Here is a 15,424-nt window from a genome sequence, read left to right as displayed (position 1 = left end):
GGGATAAATTGTGTCAATTTCTCTGCTGAATCTAAGTCAGTAGCACTGTTGCTCATTTAAAGTCATGAAACTAGTCTTCCATAAGAACTTTTTATATACCCATAAAAATAATTGTAGCAGAATAATCTAGACTCTCTTTGTTAAGATTTATGATTACTGTCTGTATATCAGATTTAATGAAATAAATCTAAAAGCAGAAATAATGAATTGTCTTGTTAAATTACTACTACAAATTGTCTAATATGTGCAAATATATATTCAGATTTAAATATATAAACAAGTTAAAATTCAAATTATTTTATAAAGAAAAGAGCCATTACAGAATCAGGCTAAAACAGTGTTCACCAACAATATTGAGAGTACTGGATGAATGCACAGAATTTGTTGAAATATTTACCAGTGCCAACAAATAAGAAGTTGCACTAAGATTGAGACCATCTGTCACTGTCATATCCTGCTTCCCTCTGCTCAGCAAGTGCAATCTGCCCTAAGGCTTTGCTCTAGCTCAGAATTTATAACTCAGTAATTCAATTGCACAATGCATGTTTTTTAAGAGTTATAAAATTGATTTGTGGGTAAAGAATACATGAGTAATGCCACATGCAATGTCCAGTTGTTGCCTCTTCTGTCAGCTTGGAACACACATTAGAAAGTAGGCTTTAAATGTAGGGAACTGCATTGCACCTGCATTATTTAAAGGGATTATCAATCTCTTGTTGGTTTATTAGGAAGTGATTTGCAGCTGAGCGCACTTCATTCCATGGGTGAGAAGAATGCAGAACCAGCTATCGGGGGAAGTGTGCGTGAGTACTGAGCTCCAGCTCTGTATTATGAGCCCTTTAGTACTTATTTCACTGGGTCTCCACAAGAGAAGGAACACAAAAGGCAATCATGACTTTCCAAAAAAGCCTGGAGGGCAGAGGGCCAATCCCACAAGTGCATTCTGGGATCTACACACCTCTACTAAACGTCCAAGGAGCAATGCATAAGATGCGGCAGAGCTCTGCCTAGACAACTCCTCCTTAAAGGTGAGGGTCACTTGTTACCCTGAATTTCCAGGCCCCCTGAGCATTCTAAACAGTGGTAGCTGATACATGTCACTTTTTAGTTTCCAGCTTACTGCCATGGATACTTTCTGCTCAGAAAGCAGTATCAGCAGTGACCTTTCTAGGATTGGCAGTTTCTGAAAGGTTCAGGGAATGAAAAACTGCAATCAGATGGTCCTCTAGGCTCCATATGAGCCTGAAATTCTCCAAAAATTGCAAAGCTATTTACTCCCTGAAGACAGTTGTGTGTGACATCAACAGAAAATTGTTAGGCAATGTCATGTATCTGTCATGAAGATCATACCATGCTTTCATCCTGAGTCACTACACCAGATAACTCCTGAAACAACTCATGAGAGACAAGGGCTATCTCTCTATCCTTGGCTGCTTACTCTAGTCTGAGTTCCTAGTTGTACTAGAGACAACAATTACAATCATACTGGGAATGAGGAATCCCACTAGGATCCTCAGGGTGATATTCTGCTATCTAGATTATATGGAGTGTCCTCCATTTGTTGGTCTTTGTTGTGAGATGATTTGAGTATACGAGTATATAGACTTTGCTGAGATCACAGTTTTGAATTTTGGCTTGACAGAGTAGATGCTCGAAGCATACTCCCTTGGCTGAGGAGTCTAGAACTTGGGAGCCATGGTCTCAAGATGAGGGGTAGGTATTTAGGATTGAAATAAGGTGGTAAATTTTTGGAAATTTCTGCACTGGGGATGGTGGAAGCTGAGGCATTGATTGCTATCAAAACAGATCAATAGATTTCTACATAGTAAAGCAATCAAGGGAGCAGGGATAGGACAGGAAATGGGTGTTGAGGAAGATCAGCTATGATCCTGTTGAAAGGCAGTGAAGGCTTGAGAGGTCAAATGGCCAACTCCTGTTCCTCTTTCATATTTTCTTACGTTCTCCAGCATCCTCTGGAAAGGATACCACATGTCATCGCCATCTGCTGCCTGCTGTATATTCTGTTCATCATGAGACTGCAGCCCTTGCATGCAGTGCAGTAAGATGGAGAGGAGGAGAATCAAAGCCGATGGCATGGAATACCCTCTCTAATGGTACTGTAGGGCATGCCTGTGGTTCTGTGACTCACTTTAGAAATCAGGAAAGGCAGTAAGATTTACCACTACGGAGGTACTAATGTCTGACATTCTGTCAAACAGAAATTTCAGCATTTCTCCATGATACTCAAAAGAAAAAAACCCTCTACTTGACTCGAATGATGCAGTCATAGCAATACTGAAAAATATGTTATTCAGCAAAAAGAAACCCACTACACTGTCAAACCCATGAGCCACTGAGCTTTCACTACAATCCAACAGTAAACACAATGTCTACAAATATATGCCAATTTCTAAAAGGGTAGCAGAAAATTATCAAAAATTCCACCCCATCAAAAACCCACTATGAACTATACCACCTAAAATGTGAGGAAGCTGTTGCTTGGGATTTGAGAAACAGAAAACAGGACCAGGTGTAGGCTATTAGGCCTTCAAGCTTTACGTCACTAAACAGTACAATTATGGCTGATTCTTTAATACCTCTAGGTAGAGACCAAGTTGCAAAATATCCTCACTTAGAAATATACCATCCCTTGTGGTCATTCATGCTCATTGCAACAAATGACACCCACAAATCACAAGTTACATTGTATTACGAGAAACTCGATCTCCATAGTACTGCAGTCCTGATATTGTTATCCCTCCCTCTTTTATTTGTTATCTGCACAAATCATTAAAATTAGAACTATGTATAGCAAAATTCTAATCATTTTAAACACCAAGAGCAATACAATATATTTGCCACTAGATTACCCTTGTGAAATCTCTTAATGTCCAGCTTTTGTTCCTTTAGTTGACCTCCAACTTCAATGCAGTGCTCATCCTGCAGTTAAGCCAAGCTGGTAGACGCTTGCAACCCTGCAACTTGAAAGGTCGCTGGTACCGTGATAGCTTCAAGGCCACAGAAATAATGGAATTCAGATCCAAAATGCCAGCTGCCTGAGCTTGAATGGCAGATGTCCAAGCTTCTAACACATTATATATTGGAAAGCTTCTGCCTGTATTGCAATGGCAGTTGCAAGTTCTGGGTTCAAATCTTAGAGGCATCATTCTGTGTACTTATCTCTTTGCCCATCTTCTGCCACTGTTGCTTGTTGATGGTGTAACTAGAGATTAACCACCATTGGTTTTTCTTCTTTTTGTTACATAACTAACCTTTGGAGAATAACCTCCCAACACCACACCCTTAATCTATTCTTGGCAACATCATCCAGACATGGGGTCAGGTTCCAAGTAAAAGCTGACAAAAACTTGCTACATTTCTCTCCAATCTCTTTCTCAACCTCTTCCCAACTTCAGACATCTTGCCTGACATCTAATATAGTTACTCCAGTTTAATATTAAGAAGACTGAAACCTCTATCCGGTTCCTGTATTTAACCCCAAATTGAGCTTTTGACTTTGTATGTTTTCCATTAGAAGGACTTTCACCTTTTTATATTGTCTACCCTTGCTGTTTATCTGCTGCAGAGAGCCTCATAAATTATTTTGTCACCTTTACACTTCATTATTCCAATGTTCTTCCAAGTGATCTCCCACCTTTGACCATCCATAAACTTCAGGATTTCTAAAATTCTCCTGGTCTTCTCTTTACTCATAACAAATTCAGTTCACTCTTCACCCCACGCTTACAGATCTAAAGACTCCTGTGCCACCACCCAAGTTATTCCTGATTAAAAAAACACTCAGTACACTCTATCACAGTAAAGATTTTTTTCATATATTTGTTTGTGACGAATATTCACTGTCCAGACCATCCTCAGATTTTCACCATCCTCAGATTTTTAGCACAGCCGAAGAAACAGGCCAGAGATTAAGATGCTTATCATTAAATAGTACTAGTACTCTTTGCTAATCCTGTTTACTTAATCAGGAGAAATAACAATGCTTGCAGATGAGGTTGTTACCAAATGACTGGTTAAAAAACAATATAAATATTAGAAGGCAGTAAGGGTTGATAAGAGTTACACAGATGAAGAAATAGAATCCACTCCTCAGCCTGGGTGCAAGAAGCATCTCTTCCCAGACAGAGCCTTCTTTCTGCGACAGGCAACTGCAACTCATTGGTATGTTTATCTAGTTTGTAAGAATTGTACTTCCTGTATGTTTTGGAAATCCTTTGTAGAATCATAATCTCTGTTAGAATTTACTCCTCAAAATAAATGTGCTTGAACTTAAAATAAAATAACTGTGTTTAATCTGCTTCGTTAGCCGGAAGCATCTCCTCCTTGGCACAAAAGACGTAGGTAGAGAAAGGGATGAGGTCCTGCGGAGTGAATATAGGGAGCTAGGGAAGAAGTTAAAAGGCAGGACCTTGAGGGTAGTAATCTCTGGATTACTTCCAGTACCATGTGTTCGTGAGGGTAAGAACAGGAGGATATGACAAATTAATGTGTGGCTGAAAAATTGGTGTAGGGGGCACAGGTTCTGATTTTTGGACCATTGGGATCTCTTCTGGGGCAGAGGTGACCTGTACAAGAGGGACAGGTTGCACCTGAACTGGAGGGGGACCAATGTCCTGGCAGGCAGATTTGCTAGTACTTCTAGGGTGAGTTTAAACTAGTTTCGCAGTGGGGGGGGGGGGGGGGGGTGGTGCTGGGATCCCAAGCATCAGGGAGGCAAATAAGAGGCTGGAAAGTGTTGCCGAAGTCATTGACAGCAAGTTGAATAGGTATGACAGGCAGGAGAATGGCAGATAGCCTATTGGATTAAATATTTATTTCAATGCAAGAGGTCTGACAGGTAAAGTGGATTAGAAGAACAAATTTCAGGGAGATTGTGGAGAGTTGCAAGAATAATAGGGTTATCATAGTAGGGAATTTTAACTTTGCTAACATAGAGTGGCACAGCCATACTGTTATACTGTTAAGGGCTTAGATGGGGTGGAATTTAAGTGGGTTCAGGAACGTTTGCTTGGGCAATATATAGAGGGCCCTACTAGGGAGAGGGCAAAGCTCAACCTACTCTTGGGTAATAGAGTGGGGCAAGTGACTGAAGTGACAGTGGGGGAGCATTTTGGGACCAGTGACAATAGTTCTGTTAGTTTTAAACTAGTTATGGAAAGGGACAGAACTGGTCCACAGATTCAAGTTCTAAGTTGGGGCAAGGTGAATTTTGATGGTATGAGACAGGAGCTTGCAAAAGTTGATTGGTGTAGGTTGTTTGCAGGCAAAGAGACCACAGGTAAGTGAGAGGCTTTCAAAGGTGAGACTGTGAGAGCTCAAGGTTTGCAGGTTCCTGTTAGGGTGAAGGCAAGGCTGGTAGGAGTAGGGAATCTGGATGATGTGGGATATTGAGGCCCTGGCCAGGAAAAAGAAGGAGGCATGGTTCAGGTACAGGCTGCTGGGATTAAGCCAATCCCTGGAGGAGTATAAGGGATGCAGGGATATACTCAAGAAAGAAATCAGGAGGGCAAAAAAGGGGCATGAGATAGCTTTGCCACAGAAGATTAAGGAGAATCCAATTAGATTTTTTAAGTATATTAAGGGAAAAAGAGTAACTAGAGAAAGAATAGGCCCCTCAAAGACCAAAGAGGACATCTTTGTGTGGACCTGCAGGAGATGGGCAAGATCCTGAATGAATACTTCTCCTCTGTTTTTATCATGGAGAAAGACATGAAGACTTCGGAACTAGGAAAAGTAAATGGGGAAGTCTTATGGATAGTCCACATTATAGCAGAGGAGGTGCTGGATGTCTTAAAAGGTATGAAGGTAGACAAATCTCCAGGGCCTGATTAGGTATATCCAAGAACACTGTGGGAGGATAGAGAAGAAATTGCAGGAGCCCTGGCTGAGATATGTGCATCATCGTTAGCCACAGGTGAGGTGGTGGTAGACTGGAAGGTAGCAAATGTTGTGTCTTTATTTAAGAAAGGCGGCAAAGAAAAACCTGGGAACTATAGACCAGTAAATCTAACATCTGTGGTAGGCAAGTTACTGGAGAGGATTCTGAGGGATAAGATATACATACATCTGGAAAGAAAGGGGTTGGTTAGGGATATTCAGCATGGCTTTGTGTGTGGGAGATCATGTCTTACTAACTTGATTGAGCATTTTCATGATGTGACCAAGAAAGTAGATGAGGGGAGGGCAGGACATGGGTTTTTTATGGACTTCATTAAGGCCTTTGATAAGGTTCCACATGATAGGCTGCTCTGGAAAGTTAGATCGCATGGAATCCAGGGAGAGCTGGCTAATTGGTTACACAATTGGTTTGATGGTAGAAAGCAGAGGGTGATGGTGGAAGGTTGTTTATCGGACTGGAGGCCTGTGACTAGTGGTGTGCCTCAGGGGTCAGTGCTAGGCCCATTGTTGTTTGTCATCTATATCAACAATTTAGATAAGAATGTATAAGGCATGGTTAGTAAGTTTGCAGCTGACACTAAAATAGGTGGTAGAGTGGACATTGAAGAAGGTTATCAAAATTACAGAGGGATCTTGATCAGCTGAGGAAGTGGGCTGAGGAATGGCAGATGCAGTTTAATTCTGTTAAGTGCGAGATGTTGCATTTTGAAAAGTCAAATCCAGGTAGGACTTTCACACTGAATGGCAGAGCCCTGTGGAGTGTTGAAAACAGATGGATCTTGGAATACAAGTACATGGTTCCCTGAACATGGAGTCACAGGTAGACAAGCTGGTGAAGAAGGCTTTTGGCACATTGGCCTTCATCGGTCAGAGCATTGAGTATAAAGGTTGGGACATCATGGTGCAGTTGTACAAGATACTGGTGAGGCCGCATTTGGGAGTATTGTGTTCAGTTTTGGTTGCTCTGCTATAGAAAAGATCTTATTAAACTGGAAAGAGTGCAGAAAAGATTTGCAAGGATGTTGCCGGTACTTGAAGTACTTGCTGAGTTATAGGGAGAGGTTGGACAGGCTAGGACTTCATTCCTTGGAGCGTAAGAGACTGAGAGGTAATCTTATAAAATCATGAAGGGCATAGATAGGGTGAATGCACTCAGTCTTTTCCCAGGGTTGGAGAATCAAGGAACTAGAGCGCATGGGTTTAAGGTGAGAGGGGAAAGATTTAATAGGAACTTGAGAGGCAACTTTTTTTTACACCAAGGGTGGGATGTATGTGGAATAAGCTGCCAGAGGAAGTGGTTGAGGCAGGTACAATAACAACCTTTAAAAGACAGTTGGACAGGTACATGGATTGGAAAGGTAGGAAGGCTATGGGGCAAATGCTGGCAAATGGGACGAACTTCGATGGGGCATCTCAGTCGGCATGGGCCAGTTGAGCCGAAAGGCCTGTTTCCATGCTGTATAAATCTATGAACTCTTTGGTTGGGAGAGGGGTCCCACCGCTCAAAATAGTAATTATTGACAGTGAAACCCCTTCAGAAAAGAGACTAGAGTAGTTAAGTAAATTAGTCATTGAACTATAAATTAATACAGTATGATCTCCCTAAAGTGAGGGTACTAGTAGACACTTAGTATAGTACTAATAAGGCTTAAGGTCTTGACTTAAGTTTAGGACTCTAGAACGGGTACTCTCAATATCATCACATTTAGCCTTTCTCTCAACAGATGTATTTTCCAGGTTTCTGTCATTTTATTCTATGTAAAATTATCTCTGGTTTACTGAATCCCAAATCAAAACATGCAGATATTCTTTCTTCACTGAGCACCTCTAATGTTAGGCACCGGACATTGAGTTACAAACGCCACACAATACACTTAGACAATTCCCACAATATCTTCCTTCTTGAAACTACACTTCCCTTAATTCTTCAAACCTTTAATGTTTGGCTCGCAATGGAATAAAGTAATCCATACAAGTAATCCATACAAGTGTCCATACAATCCATACGGATTGTAATCCATACAAAGTAATCCATGTTTGGCTCGCAATGGAATAAAGCAATCACCAAATATGTGGCACTTTACCTAACAAGTTGTTTTTCTTCTTTTTTGTTAACTTTTTTCTTCTCTTAAAGTACTGATGATGTTGTGGGAATAAGTCTGTTGGAACTGAATGCCCTCCAGTGCCTTTTCTATTAATCACATATAGGGTAGGCAGTGATTTCAGCACTAATCCCCACATAACAAGAGGGAGAAGGTTGGATGAGAGAATTAAAAACATAAGAAATATGGGGAATATATCCCCAACACACCATTCAATTGTAGTGTCCAAATGTTTAATTGTGTCTCTTAATATTGGTTTTACTTTCCAATTACTGAGATGGCTGTTGGGCAAGAAATGGAAGAAATAAATGACTGCAATTGAATGTTAAGTTTACCAAGATCTAAATATTTGTGATTTCACTTCATAGACATACAAAAGCAAACATACACTGAGGGTTATGGTGAAGTATGGAAATGACTACATGTAATAATTTTAACTCAGAATAGACTCTTAATTTCTGTGCCTCAGTTACATGTTGGGTAAAGTTACTGAACTATCACAGAGATGGCAAAAAGTGAGCATACAGAGCTATTCTGCTGTATTCTACACCATAATTAAGTCTGAACCTGATTTAATTACAACTTTCCCCTCCGGACAAACACAAATATCTCCAATATCAAGATTGCCATTTGCAGCAAGATAATTTTTGTGAACTAAAGTAGTCCTGGCTGACAAATCGGTATGCCCCAATACAATTAGTTCAAAGGTATACAGTATATATATTGTATGTCAGCATTTATTTAAAATAACAACTCACTGGTAAGCGTTGGAGATGTAAGATAGGGAAGGATATGCACCTGTAATATGCACCAGTCACATAAAACACATCTAATATGTGCAAACACAAAGTCAGTGGAAGTACAATAGCATATGCTTATCTATAGTTTTGAAATACATGAAGATATTTTGATCTCAAATTATTTTGCTGCAACTTACCAATATTATTATACAACATTTGAGATGGCATTACCACACATATGTGATATTAACTGCAACAATTTAGTGCACAATGATGTTGGTAATAATTCCACAGATAAAATTTGATTTTTTTATTTTTGCACTACAGCTGGACAACAAAGTTTAAAATGTACTGTTTTATTGGCTCTTCAATTTTACTATCAAGTTTAATAACTCAATGAAAATGCAGCTTATCGCACTTAGTTCAGAGGTAATAATGTTTCTGCCCAGTCAAATATCTAACTTCTGGTTTAGTACTTCATACTCAGGAAATTACTTGAAAGAATCGCATTCTGGTGACAACATCAGAACAAACAATGATCAATCGGCAGACAGCCAATCCCAGGTATATCACTCATTGATTTTGGTACATGATTTAATTCAATTCTCTTACAAATGCCTGACTGTTTCCACTTATGTTTTAAAAAACAGCAATACCCTGTAACTAGCATGATCTCCCCGTCTCCCAACATCTATGGCACATTTTACAATACCATTAATTTTCACATCCAGTAAACATTTGCTGGAGAATTGCCATTGTGAAAATGTCGCACTAAATATAGATCAGACAAAATTACCTGTAAGGACAAAACACCAGATAATTAATTGTCCACAAGATCACTTGGGTAACCTGATATCAGTTTTGAATTTGCTAAATCTAATTTGACATATGTGCTGTGAGTTTTAATTTCCTTTGTGATAAGGTCCATTGTAACTTTGATGTTAAAGCATAATCTGATGTTGCTCAGTCATTTCACTGCAGTAACACACTAAACTGTTATCTTCCATAATTAACTTTCGATCAACATTTTATTTGAAATGGGAATTACAATTGCAGCAACAATATATTAATTAAAACAGTAATCAATGGAAATGAATTTCTTTTGTTATAAAGCTGGTGCAATAGATGCTCAACAGGAAACTGAAGCTTGCATCCCAAGCCTCTTTGACAATCATTTCCAAATCCCCTGAGATTGTTTCACTCATCTATTAGTATATCCATAATAAATAAAGAAAACATCCATTGCCCCTTCTCATTCATGCTTATTTCCTTACAAATGTGACATACCAATAAGTAGATGCTAAAAATAAGAGTAAAAAAAATAAACCAATTTTGCAACACATGTTGACAGAATGGATCCACTGAAAGTTGCACCACCGGACCTAAAAATTATAACTTTAGCTTAATCCCAAAATCTTACATTGGACAAACACATTGGCTGGGATATTAACACGGGGAACTAGAAATTGGGATCTCTCCCAAAGCTATGCAAATTCAGCTCTAAAGTATGCATCCTTTGATTTTGGCATCCAGTCAGGTAGGCAGCACTTGAAAGCAAGCTTCCAAGTGTTTACATCTCACATTTACTATTATTTCAGGTTTCCAGTATAATAAGATCCTTTCCTACACTGTCCTAATATATTGAACAACTGAAACCAATTACTTTCTGGTGAGCTATATAGCTCAAGATTTCCTATGGAAAGCTGAGGATAGAGAGAATGTAAGTAGAAAAGTCAAGGGGAATAGAAGGCTGAAACACTAACATTATAAAGAAAATTACATTGGAAACTAATGCTTTTATTTCTTTACAGCACAATGGAACTACTGTGCCACTACAAGGGAAATTGGAATTCTATTTTGCAAAAAATGTTGAATACAGCAATAATATAATTACCAAGCCTTATCGAACAGCAAACACCAATCACATTGAACTATCCATGAGCAGAGTATATGCAACAGTTCAAATGGCAAGTAGGGAAGTGGAATAAGTGCTTGTGACACATACATTTCATGAATGAATAATAAAAGAAGTCCAATATAGTTATCTCAAAGTCTGTCTAATGTTTGAAAAGCACTTCCAACTGCATCATTGTTCCAAGTGTTTTTGAGCTTAACACATACCTTCCATGGCATATTTCATATCCTGTGCAAATAAGTTCCACATGACTTCTGCACTTATCTTGCCTACACTAAGCTCTTGAGGAAATCTGAAATTAAGGAAAATTGGTGCCAAAATTAGTCAGGTACAGAAAATAGATATGTAGTCAAAACATTTACCATATGCAGCAAATCTAATGCTTCATGAACTAGTATCAGTAGAGCTGTCAAAAGATAACCATTAGCACTTCACTGGTTCACCAATATCCTTTGGTAAAGGGAATCTTCCATCCCCATCCCTACAAACACCAAAAGTAAAATAAATCAGATAGCACTAAGGATAACGGAAACAAATACACTTGCGCCTTTCATCATAACAGGCTCAAACTCAATGAAGTAATGTTGAAGGGTGTTCACATTTGTAATGTTGGAAATGTAAAAACAAGGCCGAAATCTCAATTTAACCTAGCTGACCTTGCAAAGTACTGGAAGCTCAAAGCAATTGTTCACCTGCTCTAAGAACACAGACCATGCATAACTCTCTGGGTATCAGGCAGAGATTGCAGGCAAAGTTCTTCATCCCTCTCCCAATCTCTCCCTCTTCACACAATCTTCAATCCTTTCCCTCTCTCCAGTCTCTTGCTGCCTTCTACCTTCTGATCTCACCAACTCTCTTTAATGTATCTCTTCATGACTTCCAAAATCTTACAGCCTTCTGACTGGTTAGAATAAAGAACATAAAACACAGAATAGTACAGCACAGGGACAGGCCCTTCAGCCCATAATGTCTGTGCCAAGGATGGTGCCAAATTAATCTAATCCCTTGTGCCTGCACATGATCTATATCTCTCCATTCCCTGCATATACATGTGCCTATCTAAAAACCTCTTACACACCACTATTGTATCTGCTTCCACTACCACCCCTGGCAGTGTGTTCAAGGCACCTACCACCCTCTGTGTAAAAGAACCTCCTCTTTCAACTTTCCCCCTCTCACTTTAAAGCTATGCCATCTAGTATTCAACATTTCTACCCTGGGGAAAAGATTCTGGTAGTCTACCCTATCTACATCTCTCATTTTGTAAACTTCTATCAGGTCAGCCCTCAGCCTGCGACGCTCCAGAGAAAGCAATCCAAGTTTGTCCATCCTCTTCTTATAGTTTATACCCTCTAATCCAGGGAGAATTCTGGTAAACCTCTTCTGCACCTGCTTCAAAACCTCCACATCCTTCCTGTCATGGGGGTGACCAGAACTCCACGTGATCCTCCAAGTGTGGCCTAACCTTTTATACAACTGCATTCTGTCTCTTATACTCTTATGCCCCTAGCAATGAAAGCAAGCATGCCATATGCCATCTTTACCACTCTATCTACTTATGTTGCCACTTTCAGGGAGATATGGACTTGGACCCCAAGATCCCTCTGTACATCAATGCTGTTAAGGGTCCTGCGATTTACTGTATGCTTTTCCCTTACATTTGATCTCCCAAAATGCGACACTTTACACTTGCCTGGATTAAACTCCATCTGCTATTTCTCTGCCGATAACTGTAACTGATCTATATCCTACTGTATCCTTTGACCACCTTCTTCACTGTCCACAACTCCACCAATTTTTGTCTCATTTGCAAACTTACTAACCAACCCATTTACATTTTTGTCTAAGTCATTCATACATATGTATATATATCACAAACAACAGAAGTCCTAGCACTGATCTCTGCAGAAAACCACTGGTCACAGACCTTCCAGCCAGAATAACACCCTTCCACCACTACTCTCTGTCCAATTCTTAATCCAATCTATCAAGTCACCATGGATCCCATGCACCTTAATCTTCCTGATCAACCTACCATGAGGGACCTTGTCAAATACCTTACTAAAGTCCATGTAACATGTCGACAACATCCACTCCCCTACCCTAATCAATCACCTTGGTCACCTCCTCAAAAAGCTCAATCAAGTTTGTAAGACATGACCTGCCCCGCACAAAGCCATGCTGACTATCCCTAATTAGCCCATGTTCTTCCAAATGTGACTAAATCCTATCCCTAAGAATCATCTCCCAAAGCTTCCCTACCACTGATGCAAATCTCACCAGCCTATAATTTCCTGGATTATCTTTATTTCCCTTCTTAAACAAAGGAACAACATTGGCTACTCTCCAGTCCTCTGGGACTTCGCCTGTGGTTAGAGAGGATACAAAGATCTTTGTCAAAGCCCCAGCAATCTCCTGTCTTGTCTCTCTGAATAACCTAGGATCCATCCCATCAGGGTCTGGAGATTCACCCACCTTAATGCTCTTCAAGACCCCCAACACCATCTCCTTCTTAGAATACGCCACACTGATCTCATTATCCTCCATGTCCTTCTCCTTAGCGAATACCGATGCAAATTATGTTGATTCAATGATTCCCGATTAATGACACCAACCCTAATCTATAATCTCTGTGAGCTTCCCAGCAATGTCTCCAGCCCGTAATTCCAAACTTCTACAAACCCCCCTCATCGATGCCCTTCCCCTTGATGTTTTTTGGTAACCCCGATGAATAGTTTCCTTAACCAATGATATATCTCTCTCTGTGCAGCAATCCTAGTTGCCTGAAAGCCAACCAGCCTATTAATCTGCCTGGCAGGACTAAAAAAATTGAAGCTCAAAATACTAACCAAACACTACCATTAAATTTGTTAGGAAGAATAGGAAACCAGTTCAGCTGGATTTCCTCCAAAAACCACCTCCACTATCCAGCCTCCCTATTAACACTGAGAACAATTTTTCCAGAGACTAATTTTGAAGTTAATATTCTTCAATATCCTCTTGTTCTACTTTCACGTCAAGAATCAGCCTGTTAGTACCTATATCACATTGTCAATTCCAAACCTTTAGAATGTCGATATCAGTTCTCCTTTCCAACCAAAACATCCCCAGTTTACAAGTAAAAACAGAAAGCTAGAAGTACCCAGTGGGTCAAGCAGCATTTGTGGAGACAACTGTGGGACTCCTGATGTAAAGTTTTGACCAGAAATATTGACATACAACCTTTGCTTCTATAGATGCTGCTTGACACACTGAGTTCTTCCAGCATTCTGTTTTACCTCTTTCATATTCCAGATACTGCCTTCTCTTTTGTCTTCATCCCCACTTCCAGCCCCTTCACTTTTATCAATTGTTTAGCTTTCTCACTTATTCATTCTTTCATCAGCTACAATATGTTATCGTATGGTAATACATCAGTTATGTTAATAGACTAATAATCCAGAGTTCTAATATCTGGAGACATGCACTCAAGTCACACCATGGTAGCTAGGAAGTTGAATTTTAAATTGATCAAATAAATCTTAAATAAAAAGATTGTTTCAATAAAGGCGACCACAATACTCCCACAAGATTACAAAACTTAACTATTCATTCGTGTTCTTTCAGGAAAGAAATCTGCAGTCTTTACCATTCAGCTACTTAGTTCAAGAGTAACTTGACAATGGCCTTGCCAGCAATACACACAATCAATGAATGAATAATGAAAAAAAAACACTAAAAAACATCCTGTTTGAACCATGTGAACCAGGACTGTGCATGTTATTTTAACTGTGGCTGCACTGATGATTTACAATGAAAGAACTACCTCACAGTTATATCAAAAGGCTATTTTTTAAGATATCCCAACATCAGATTTGCTTCAATCACTGCCAAAAGTCAATGAGGACCCCAGATTTCTCTCACTTTTCATGCAATGCTCAATGTGTAGATAATGCCTTATCATGCCAGTTTAGGAAACAGAACTGCTTTTATTGTATTGTAAATTAATTATTAAAGTAGGCTCTGCTTACTGATTAAGTACTGGAGTGTATGAATTCTTGTCCTCTTCAATAATGGACACTATTAGAGTGATGAGCTTAGGCCAGAAATCCAAATTTTTAATACTGGGTCCCTGTTCCTCAGGAGGAAGCTCTTGCTTTTTGCTCTATAAAAAAAGATATAAATATCATTTGAAGCATTGAATATCTGTTAAAAGTAGCATGTTGTATGGAGCCAAAGAAATGTTTAACTGAAACTTGACAACTTACTAGTGCACCAGGAAGAGAAAAAAAAACTTCATTTAAACATTCTATTAATCTTCTCTTCTTTACCACTCCTCCATGAGGTAATTCTGTAGCTATTCCCTGCATAAATGTCCATTCTTCATCTGCTAACCAATACAGTATTGATGGTTTATTCTACAGTAAAAAGACTAATAACCAATCATGCAGTAATTTATGTTGTTCTGTTACCAAGAACATAACTCTGGATTAAACACAAACGTACTGGTGCCAACTTCTACACCTTTTTTTTTACCCATTGCACAGAGCAAACCTGATAAACTTAAAACATAGTTAAAAATATTGTTACGGACTCGGTGAATATCCCTTTAAGGTAGAGTTAGTTTTGTGTGTGTGTGTGTGTGTGTGTGCGTGCGTGCGTGCGTGCGTGCGTGCGTGTGTGCATGCTTACGTCAACAGAAGATAAAGGACATAATAACGTTGTTGAAGAAGTCAGTCGAAGTCGAAGAGGGAGGGAGAGAAAAGGGA

The 15,424-nt window shown here is 39.4% G+C and overlaps 1 protein-coding gene across 1 annotated transcript in view; it reads right to left on the bottom strand.

The window, feature by feature from the left end:
- Positions 1–15,424, bottom strand: part of LOC127579224 (protein unc-13 homolog B-like) — a 399,584-nt gene that overhangs the window by 65,886 nt on the left and 318,274 nt on the right. Inside the window, 2 exon segments of the mRNA XM_052031832.1 lie at positions 10,883–10,968; positions 14,687–14,820. Coding sequence (XP_051887792.1) covers positions 10,883–10,968; positions 14,687–14,820 — 220 coding nt within the window.

Source organism: Pristis pectinata, chromosome 2 (assembly GCF_009764475.1).
Source record: "Pristis pectinata isolate sPriPec2 chromosome 2, sPriPec2.1.pri, whole genome shotgun sequence".
NCBI classification, from domain to species: Eukaryota; Metazoa; Chordata; class Chondrichthyes; order Rhinopristiformes; family Pristidae; genus Pristis; species Pristis pectinata.
This window is presented reverse-complemented; position numbering and strand designations above follow the sequence as displayed.